General features: G+C 39.8%; 1 protein-coding gene across 1 annotated transcript; it reads left to right on the forward strand.

Annotated features, from left to right (window-relative positions):
- The first annotated feature begins 8,014 nt into the window (after positions 1-8,014).
- Positions 8,015-9,883, forward strand: LOC134302153 (piggyBac transposable element-derived protein 3-like). Its single transcript, XM_062987199.1, has 3 exons — positions 8,015-8,174; positions 8,324-8,367; positions 8,435-9,883. The coding sequence occupies exons 1-3, from the start codon at positions 8,015-8,017 to the stop codon at positions 9,881-9,883; spliced, it is 1,653 nt and encodes a 550-aa protein (XP_062843269.1).
- The last annotated feature ends 1,882 nt before the right edge of the window (positions 9,884-11,765 follow it).

The following is an 11,765-nucleotide window of genomic DNA, read 5'->3' on the forward strand; positions in this document are numbered from 1 at the left end:
TGGGACAATTCACATAATGTATAATTATGTATATTAAAACACCCTAGTAGGGATATTCATTTGTATTTGTACCATGTCCATGTGTATATTAGAGTCACCAACCTTCTAAACAGGAGCAGAAGTGGCACAGATCAGAGTGAGTAATTTATTTAGTTCAGACTACAACATTGTAATTTTGTGGTCATTAAATTAGTACTTCTTCTTAATTTCTTCTTGTTCCTCAGCCTTTGTCCCATTTTTCGATTACGGGGTCGGCATTTCTGGCTTCTTCCCGTTAGGGGTCGCCGGCGGGATTTGGCACAGTTTTTACGCCGGATGACTTTCCTGACACAACCCTCCCTATTTTATCCGGGCTTGGGACCGGCACTACAATGCACTGGTTTGTGCATCTAGAGGCTAGGTGCCTATAGCACAATTCAATGTTTCCAGTTAGCGTGGTGGCATGTTTTTGGACTGTGGGAGGAAAACGGAGCACCCGGAAGAAACCCACGCGGACACGGGGAGACATGCAAACTCTGCACAGAAAGGACCCTGACCGCCCCACCTGGGGATTGAATCCAGGACCTTCTTGCTGTGAGGTGACAGTGCTACCCACTAAGCCACCCTGTTAAATTAGTATAACATCTAACACATAGACATTTTGTGATTATGACCCCAGTTAATCCAGTATTTTTGTCAGTTGTATGCTTTAAACACTCATCCACTTGATGATCTCTGCCAGCATGCCTCTGTAGAATTTACAGCATATCATTTTGATATTCACAGCACATACTGTACACTGATCAGAGATTGGAGTGCAGAACTCATTTTATAACGACAAATTGTACAGATGGTTTCAACTGAGCTACTTCATTTCAAAGAAACGGTGATAATTTGTTTGTGTATTTAGCTGAAGCATATAGTTATTTCACCAACAAACAAGTAAAGGTAGGAAAAGGCAGAAAACACAGTTTGAAAGGTTATCTTCAAATATAGCTACAGAAATGGTGCAGAGTTAAATTTTATGATGTCAGCGAGAGGTTGGTTCATTTATTATTTACTATCCTGGTGCCACTCATATGCTGACTCAAGAGGGAAAGTCAATTTAACAGTCCTTCAGCTTTCCCATACTTTGCATCAGCAGATTTTTTTCAGTTTCCTTTAATATAGGTAGAGTACATACACTGCTGACTGTATTAAGTGGATATAAATACACTGAAAGACAGATGAAGCACTGAACAGTCCTGAGAGGTTACCTCACCTCTTTGGAGACAAACCATCAGATGATTGCATCTTCACACAAGTATATCAGACTTCAGAGAAACTGGCTTGAATTTACAGAGTACATGATTTCTTGTTCTATTACAACTCTATTATTTTATTTTTATGAACTGCTTTGTCCTGGTCAAGGTCACAAGGGTTTCACCAGGAAATACTTATAATATGCAAGGCAGGTATTTCATGGACAGGGCAATCCATCACAGGGCTTCAGCCATACTGTTAGCCTTTTTTCACCGACGTGGAACGGGCTCTGTTTCGGTTTGCGAAATTTGATTTTGAACCGGTTCAGCGTGTTTCCACCAAAAAAAGAGGTTGCGTTCACAGCTGGTTCCACGGAATACTAGGTTTTTTAGCGTGAACCGTGACGTCATCTGTGGGTGTGTGAAGTTACTTTCACATGAGAAGCAGCAAAACCGCTTTTGCGCTTCTGTGCCATTGTTTCCTATGAAGCTTGACGCTGCACTTCCATCTTTTAAGGTTCACCTGATTGAACTTTGATATATTTTCAAAGTGCCTCCAGTGAGACGAACTGTTTTATATGAAACAGTAAAAGCGACCTAGACAGTAATAAAACATGCTAGCACATCACACATTCGAATACATCGTATCAAATCTCAGCTCTGCCATCCGACTGGGCTGGGGGGCTACATGAACAATGATTGGCTGTTGTTCATAGGGTAGGATAGGCCAGATAGAGACTCTCTTACAACTGAGCAAATTACGACCTCTGCTGGCTGGTTGATGGCATCTGCACATAGTCGAGGAATAATGCTGATGAGGGTGTGGCTCTCCGTGCACAAAGCTGATCGGCATATGAACTCTCCTCGTGCAGGTGAAAAGATGCAGTCGACTACTGCACATGTGTCAGGGGGGCGTGTGACAGAACATGTTCGTGTCACGGAACACTTGTAATGTTTTTTCGCACAGCTCAAGCCAAGTGCCGAGCACAGCGGTTATTCGTGCTGAGGGCTGCGGTGAGCAAAGCGCAAAAAGCTTCTCATGAATGCACTAAAGAAAGCAACAATGGCGACAAACATGAGTAACAGTGTCGCTGTCTACGTCTTCTTATAAACAATAGTTGATCAAAGCTTTTGGCATAAAAACGAACATCTGTAACAACAGCAAAAAATGCTTGCAGGTAATCTATACTCTCCGCCTTCATGTTACTACTCTTTACTTTCGTTGTGCAATGCCCATCGTTGATGACGCATGCTTGGCTCCAAAAAACTGGTGGAAACACGTTCACTCCAAAACACCAAAGTTCAAAGAAGCCTGAACAAAACCAGTTCAGGAACCAGAGTTCTTTTGGTGGAAAAGTGCTACATGAGTAGACAATGTACTAGCTTGTTCCCTGTAGACCTCATTTCTTTTTGCTTAAACTTTAAAACAGTATGTGTTAAATGTGTGTGTCAAATTATTAGTAAAGTGGTCTTTGTATGTTTCTACCACTATGCCTGAAAGAGAACTGATACAAACACACAAAAAGCTATTGCTTGTCTTAACTAGGAAAACCTCCAGAGAAAAGATAAAACTGTACACCATAAATCCTAACACTAATTCTAAAAACACCTGAACATTAATGCTAATGCTAAGCTAAATGTAATAACTATACAAATACCAACAACGAGAAAAATAAACTAGCTTCAGATCAAATGCACACTGATCAGCCATAACATTAAAACCACCTCCTTGTTTCACTGTCAATTTTATCAGTTCCACTTACCATATAGAAGCAAGGAGGTGGTTTTAAATGTTATGGCTGATCAGTGTATATCCATATAGAATTTTTACAGGCCTGCTGCCTCTCTCTCCAAATATTGGTACACGTGCCTGCATCATTAAAAATTCTAATGTCGTACTGAGTGTTTAGGCAAAGATATCAAAAAGTAATTTCAGGTTTCTAAAGAAAATCAGCTCTTCTACAGGAGTGGTACACATCTTATCAAAACACGCCTGACTTACCACAGGGTAAACAGCATCTTGCAGATATTCTGTGAAAACCATATTACACAGTAAGGATGAAGTAAAAATCCTGTAGGGAAATCATGCTCAAATAAAATCCCTGCACAGCCCTTAGTCCTGTACCATTCACAGAGCTTTACATAATCTGTTTCATTGTGTGTTATCAATGGAGTTGTTCAAGTCTGACATGTGTTAGAATTCTGAACAGAAATTCAAACACAATCCTCTTAAAAATTCATTGAAATCATCCAATCAAGACATTCTCACCTTAAGACAGGGATTGTCAGCGTATTGAACCGGCTGTTCACTGAAGTGGAGTCTCAGCTAATTAAGATAGTCTTTTTTTCTTTTCTGCATTACCTTACTCTAGTTTAAGTATGAATTTAAACTCTAGTTTAAGAATATAAATCTGCTGAAACCCTGTTAGAACCAAAGTGGGGGTTTTTTTTGCGCATGAAATGAAGAATAGCGTTAGTAAGTACGTCAGCTTAAGTGCTTAGTAAAAAGGTGGGTTTTAATTGTCTTTTGAAAAGACTCAGATGTTCGGACAGACAAGGGAAGTTCGTTCCACCACTTGGGTGCCAGTACAGAGAAGAGCCTTGATGCTTGTCTTCCTCGAGTCCTGGGTGGAGGATCAAGTCGAGCGAGACTAGTGGCTCAGAGGTTGCGTGGTACAGAGCGGGGTTTGATTAGACCTCAAAGGTAGCTTGGAGCTGGTCCATTTTGGGCTTTGTAGTCGAGCATCAGTGTTTTAAACTGTATGCGTGCAGCTACAGGAAGCCAGTGAAGAGAATGCAGCAGTGGGGTGATGTGGCAGTGTTTAGGTTGGTTAAAAACAAGGCAAGCAGCTGCGTTTTAAATGAGTTGCAAGGGTTTAATAGTGGACATAGGAGCACCTGCCTGGAGGGAGTTGCAGTAGTCCAACCATGAGATTACAAGTGACTGGACAAGAATCTGAGTGGCTTCTATGGAGAGAAATGACATCCTTTGTGGGATATCTCGCAGGCATGCTGAGATGCAAGCTGGGACTTCTGAAGAAGGAATTGACAGAATGAGCTGAGTATCAGAAGCCATGGGAGGCTATGACCTTACCCAGTGAGCGGGTGTAGATAGAGAATAGAAGTAGGCCAAGTACAGAGCCCTGAGGAACACCGGTTAAGAGTGCATGGAGGAGATATACAGTAGATCCCTTCCATGACACCTGGTAGGAACGCCTTTCCAGGTAGGAGGCCATCTTTTGCCATGCCGAACCAGTTACTCCAAGGTTGGAGAGTTTGTTTGTTTGTTTATTAGGGTTTTAACATCATGTTTCACACTTTGGTTACATTCATCACAGACACGGTAGTTACTCATTACACAAGATTCATCAGTTCACAAGGTTATATCGAACACAGTCATGGACAATTTAGTGTCTCCAATTCACCTCATTTGCATGTCTTTGGACTTTGGGAGGAAACTGGAGCACCCGGAGGAAACCCATGTGGACACAGGGAGAACATGCAAACTCCACACAGAAAGGACCCAGACTGTCCCACCTGGGGATCAAACCCAGGACTTTCTTGCTGTGAGGCGACAGTGCTACCCCCTCCGAGGTTGGAGAGGGTAGACAGGAGAATGTTATGATTCACTGTGTCAAAGGCTGCAGAGAGGTCAAGAAGAATGAGGACCAATGATAGTTTGGGTAAGAGATTAAACGGTTTTTATCACGTTTTTTTGTTCCCGATCCCGATCCCGATCTTTAATTTTTATCCCGATCCGATACCGATTCTCAAACCGATACTTGTATTTTCTAGATATTGTCTAGATAAGAACTAGATAATACTGTTCACACAGTGCACACTTCAAGTACATTACAGTATTCAAATTAATCCAATGTACATGGTTAACAACTGAATAGCTCTGCAGTGCTGTAGGAAAAAAATTGCCTGCATCCAAGCTATTGCTTAATGTTCTTTTACAAAATAAAAGTAAACAAACCTAGTGCAGCATTGTAGTAAAAATGAAGTGAGATAATTACAGTTTCACTTTGAACTTTATATTCAAAGAACATAATTCTGTTTAATGCAGTGATACACTAAAAATGAACAAAAATCTCCACTCACAAGTGGTGTAGCAGCTTAACTTGAATATAAAAAAACAAATAAGTTACTTAACAGCATTACAGTAAAACCTGAATACCAAAATAAAATGGAAAGTCACTCTTTTGTTATGAAGGAAAGCCAGTTCTTAAAGTGCTTGTATTGGGACAATGGTTTGATGGACGGGTCTACGCAAAGTGAGTGTGTTTTGACCCTTTGGGGCTTCCATAGTGCATGGGATAGCGTGCTCGGCTCTAGCTGTCCGCTATTCGGAACAGAAAAGTTAATAAAGTGTTTTGCTCCCGACAATTTGTGAATATAGCGTGTATTTATTTCTTTATTAAGCGAGTGCATCACTACGACGCTCGGTTACATAACTAAGCCAATCAGAGAGCTTGATACTAAGATGTCGTTCAGTCTTGTAACACGTAAACTCGTAAAAGCTGTATGTTATGGTCCTGAAGTTTTCATACTCGGATTAAAAGTTATTGTTTTGTAAACCGGAGTGATCCTCGACTCACACACCATATAAACAGTAAAATTCTACAGTAATGAACGCAGCTCTGCTTCCACCGCATCGTGAAACGCTCGCATTACAGACATTACACCGCTGTTGGACTCGTTTCACTTTCCAATTTAAAGTATTTCCACACAGCGGACATGCTGACGTAAAACAAAAGATCGGGTTATGATCGGCATTAGTAAAGCCGATTTCCGATCAGTTAAAAATGCCTTGATCGGACATCCCTAGAAACAGCAGAGAAAATCACCTGTACTCCTCTGCCCACCCTCCAGGACTTGTACACAACAAGAACCTGGAACTGGGCAGAAAAAATAATCACAGACTTCTTACACCCTGAATACGAACCTTTTAACCTCATACCCTCTGGCAGGCGCTACAGAGCCCTGCACACCTAATCCAACAGACACAGTAACAGTTTTTTTTCCAAATGCCATTAAACTTATTAATAACTATAACTGACCTGTTGTTTACATGCTACACTACTCTGTTGTTTACAAGCCACACTACTCTGTTGTTTACATGCCACACTGCACATTATATATACTGTATTAATAATCTAATGCTATTTTTCTATTTTTTGTATATATGCAAAATTCTGCCCTGCATGTTAAATCTGTACATAGTCTGCATATAGTTTTGTCTGTATATTGTAGAGATAACAGCAGCCGGAAACAAATCCCTTGTGTGTGCAAACATACCTGGCAAATTCTGATTCTGATTCTAAGATTATTCAAAAGCCATTTACAAGAAAGTAATTTTCTAAAAAGTGCAGCTTGTGCTACCTGAAAGCCAATATTTTAAAAACTTAAATAACTGAGCAGCCAAATTAATCAGCGCAATTAAAGTAGAAATGTTTTAGAAACTTTTAAATAAACATAACAACTCTTTACACTAACACTCTGTCTATGGTTTTTAGGTTTTAATAAATGTTATTGTTGTTTAGTAATGTACAAGCGTTCTTCAAAAAGTTTCCGCCCTTTTTTACTCTATTCATTGACAATTTCAAAAACAAAATACATGACTGTTCTACACAGTCACCTTCTGATGCATTCTTTCCAGCGTCGTACCAACTTTTTAATGTCATCAACAAAAAAATGTTTTGGTTGAGCGTGTAGCCACTGATGCACTGCTGCTTTCACATCATCATCACATGAAAATCTTCTTCCCCTTAAAGCTTCTTTGAGCAGTCCAAAAAGGTGGAAATCAGATGCCACTAAATCCGGACTCTAAGCTCGTTCTCAGTCTTTCAGACACGACCAATAACTACTACTCCCGGCCTCACATTCTCCAACCAAAATATAAAAGTGCAGAAACTTTTCGAAGATCCCTTGAGCATTATAATAGCCTAGCCATAGCCTAGTGATTAAGGTACTGGACTAGTAAGCAGAAGGTTGCTGGTTCAAACCCCACCACTGCCAGATTACTGTAAGTGCCTTTAAATAAAGGCGTCTGCTAAATGCCAAAAATGTAAAATGTAAATATACAGAAATAGCTTTTATAGATTGTTTAATCATGGCACAAGCAGGCCAAGAGAGTTCCCAGGATTCACATTGTAGGACCTAAACAAGCATACAGACAGTTTCCCCAAAAACTAGTCCCAAAACACACAGTTTAACAACCAAGTTAAAAACTACAGTTTACAATAGACCTGTTACGACCCTAATCAGGATTAAACCCTCTATTGCATGGCGTTGCTTCAGGGTAACATACTCATTTTCCCTCAGTATCACAATCTCAAAAAAACATACACCAATAAAAAATGCCCATTTTAAACTGTTGGAAGCAAAGGAAGCCAATAGTCTGCTTATATTTGATCACATGATTTTTCCCACCATTTTCCAACCTCTTTTCCTCAACTGTGCTCACACGTAGCAGCCATATTCTTTCAGCTCCAGAAATCTGAGGAAAAGTGACATTTACCTGAAGATTTTCAAGAATTAAAAAATATTTTCACAATTTTGGGTAAGTTCTGATTTCATTTTCATCCATTGATTATGTTTTCTTTGAATATATATTTTGTAAATTGATAAAATAGCTGTGTTGCTTGAAAGCAACAACATGCAACAGTGGATTGAGGATTCCATGACTTGAAAGCAACAACATGCAACAGTGGATTGAGGATTCCATGACAAATGCATATGTTCATTTCCAGATACATACAACAATAGTGTCAGTTTCCTTTTCAGTGATAATGAATACAGCAACATTTTATGGCAAAAGGAGTCAGGCAGTGGATACTGTTTTGGCTTTACCAGTAGACGAGAGTGAGGATGAGTTAGATGTTAGCGATGATGAGAAGCAGGAGGAAAGACCTGTCAATGGAGGCAGTGATGATGAGTCAGATGAGTCAGGTGATTGAGTAGTATATGTTTTGCATTGTATAAGGTATTCTATGATGTGACCATCCGTTAGACATAATACTATATTATTATTTAGATTAGACTAGAAATAATACTAGATTAATAACTATTACTTTATATGTGCTTATTGATACCTCCAGATCGAGATGCTGAAGTAAGAGATGAAGATGCTGAAGAGGAACTGGTATACATAAAAGCTAAGGACCTGACATGGAAAACTGGTAAAAAAAAGTATACCTCCTGTTCCTCAGTGGAAAACCAGTCTTCCTCAGGCCACAGAGGTCAAAGCACCAATTGATTACTTCAGAAACCTCTTGACACAAGAAGCGATAGAAAACATGGTCACACAGAGCAACTTGTATGCCAGTCAGTGTGACATAAATAAGCCCCTAAACGTTACTTTCAAGGAGATTGAGCAGTTCATTGGCATTGCACAGTACATGGCAGTCTTCAACTTTCCAAGAACTCGGTTGTTTTGGAGCACAGCTGCAAGGGTGGACTGCATTGCCAACACCATGTCAGTGAATCGCTGGGAGACTATCAAGAGATACCTCCACTTCAGAAACAATGAAGACCAGATTCCAGCAGGTCAGCCAGGGCATGACAGGCTCTTTAAACTTCGTCCTCTCCTGACAGCTCTAAAGAGGATCTGCAATGCTGTCCCAATGGATGAGATGCTCTGTGTTGACAAACAGATTGTGCCTTTCAAGGGCAAAAGCAAGTTAAAACAGTACAATCCAAAAAAACTGAAACGCTGGGGATATAAAATATTTATTCTTGCTGACAGTAATGGCATGATTCACAACTTTGAGGTCTACACTGGAACCATCACTCCAGCTGAAGGAAAGCCAGATATTGGAGCCAGTGGCAACATAGTTCTGAAGCTGTGTTCAGTCATTCCCACCAACCAGTCCTTTAAATTGTTCTTTGACAACTGGTTCTGCAGCATTGACCTACAAGTGCAACTGGAGAGGATGAAGATCCATAGTGTTGGAACAGTGCGATCCAAAAGGTTGCCAAATTGCACCTTTACTGATGACAAAACGATGAAGAAAAAAGGAAGAGGGACCTTTGAAGAGAAGGAAACGAAACATGATGCAGTCTACCTGAGAGCAGTGAAGTGGTATGATAATCGTTCAGTCATTTTGCTAAGTACATATGCAGCAGCCCACCCCACCACATTGGTCCAGAGGTGGGACAAGAAGACCCAAGAAATGGTGGAGGTGGTACGTCCCAACATTGTATCTATCTACAATAAAAGCATGGGCGGAGTAGATATCCTCGATTCCCTGATAGCACTGTATCGCACCAAAGTGCGATCCAAGAAGTGGTATCATCGCCTCTTCTTCCATATGATGGACATGATAATGGTGGAAGCTTGGCTGCTCTACAGAAGAGATTCCATTGATTGTGGTGTGGAAAAAAAGGAGCAGTTAAGCTTGTTGGATTTTAAATCTGAGGTGGCAGGCTGTCTCTGCAAAAAAGACACAGTTTGCAGCAAAAGGGGAAGGCCATCTCTTAGTGTGGAGGCAGGTCTAGACCTGAAAAGACGACGAGGCCAGGTTGCACCTGTACCCCCCGCACCAATCCGTCTGGACCGCATAGACCACTGGTCTGTCTACAGTGAAAACATGAAATGTGATGTGTTTTTGTGTCAAACTCCTGACAGAAACTGCTTCTTTTCCTTCCACACGCAGTAGACTAAAAATGAATTGGACCCCTGTAAATAGTTTCCGTTTTAATATTAAATAATCCAGTGTTTGTTCTTCAGTTCTTTACAGCAGTGATATGGACAATAAAAATTGATATTCCTTTTTTGCGCATTGTTGCTTTTTGGTAACAAACCACCACTAAAATTACAGCTGATACAAACTGTATTATTTTTTCAGTAAAAATGGTCTTTTACATGTAGTTTTTTAATCAATTCTTTCATAAAATGTGATTTGTTATACAGTAAAAAGATACATTTTGAATAAAATTCACATTTTCCATTTATTACCATTATTGCACATTGTTTTGCCAAAGTAACATACTTAAATCTACCCCTATTATCATTATTTTTTTTACATTATTATTATAATTGTTAATTGTGCTTTATGGAAGGTAACAAAATGGGTGCAAATATTTTTTTACTCCATTATTTCATATGTCATGCAATAGAGGGTTAAGTGGTTGATGTAAATAAAGGAAAGAAAAGACTGTCAGTGTAACATTAATAAACTATCTTGCATGGCTCTGTTTGGTCAGAGCACAAATACATGTTACAATGTATGTAATGTGTTTCAAATTTTGATAAAACTACAGTAATGGCAATAGCCAAATGGAAATGTAGACCAGAGGAGCCTTGTCCATTGTAGAAAGGGAGGACCATCCCATAAACACAAGTAATTGTTACAAAGTAATCTGTTAATTTAATAATGATATTACCATTTTATTGCTGTGTCAAAATACCAACAACACCCGCTACCACATCCAACCAGAAGCCCCAGATTAGGGTCTACCATCAGTGATCCAATCAACTAGTGAAAACCCAATCAAAGTTTTGAGAAAGAGTGGCCACCAAAAGCTTTTATTACAAACAGTACAAAATGTAAATGAAGTGTATTGTAAATACTAGGAAGAGAGCACAAAAAGCTGAAGAGTCATGACAGAAGAAGACAACAGAAAATATCAAAATTGTTTGTATGGTTGTGTTGGATTGACAATAGTAGGCAGATGGGAAAGACCAAAAGTTAAATAGCTTTTCATGTAACCTGAAATTGTAATCCATATAAATGGAATGGAATTTAAAGACACAATTTTTAACAGGCAAAAAGGATCAGAGGGGAAAAGAGAATACAGGTGAGGAAAAAACAGAAAAGAGTAAGTACAAGTCAAATTCAGTTCCATCCATCCATCCATCCATCCATCTAGTGTCCTTGACTGGAATCTGAAATTACTATAATAATATTAATAATATAATACTACACTAGCAATACTACTAATAATAATACCATTCAAATCAGAATGCTGCACAAAACAAAATGCTGTATAAATAAGAATATAAAATTACAAACAAAGCCGCTCAGGTGGCGCAGCAGTAAAGTACGCTAGCGCACCAAAGTTGGGGTTTCGAATACATCGTATCGAATCTCAGCTCTGCCTTCCGACTGGGCTGGGCGGTTGCATGAACAACGATTGGCTGTTGTTCAGGGTTAGGGGTAAAAAGTCGGATCATAGGTCCTCATAACTGGTGCAACTGCGGCCCCTGCTGGCTGACTGATGGCGCCTGCACAGGGCTGAGGAATAATGCTGATGGGGGCGTGGCCCTCCGTACACAGTGCCCGTCGGTGTATGAACTCAAATCATGCAGGTGAAAAATGCAGTCTGTACTGACTGTACATGCCGGAGGGGGCGTATGTCAGTTGAGAGGCATCCTCAGTCAGCGGTGAAGGGTCGAATCAGTATAGAGGATGCAATCAGGATAATTGGACACGACTAGATTAGGGGAGAAAATTGCGGGACACAAGTGGGAAAAATTATAAAAAATAAAAATAAAATTACAAACAAAGTAAGATGAACAGATTTTGCCATTTATAACCT

This window comes from Trichomycterus rosablanca, chromosome 24 (genome assembly GCF_030014385.1).
Source record: "Trichomycterus rosablanca isolate fTriRos1 chromosome 24, fTriRos1.hap1, whole genome shotgun sequence".
In the NCBI taxonomy this organism is placed as follows: domain Eukaryota; kingdom Metazoa; phylum Chordata; class Actinopteri; order Siluriformes; family Trichomycteridae; genus Trichomycterus; species Trichomycterus rosablanca.

Excerpts from the sequence above, each read along its gene's own strand:
- LOC134302153 (XM_062987199.1), top strand. The coding sequence starts at position 8,015 with ATGAATACAGCAACATTTTATGGCAAAAGGAGTCAGGCAGTGGATACT. Across the intron at positions 8,175-8,323 it reads TGATGAGTCAGATGAGTCAG|ATCGAGATGCTGAAGTAAGA; the intron begins GTGATTGAGTAG and ends TGATACCTCCAG. Across the intron at positions 8,368-8,434 it reads AAGATGCTGAAGAGGAACTG|TGGAAAACCAGTCTTCCTCA; the intron begins GTATACATAAAA and ends CCTGTTCCTCAG.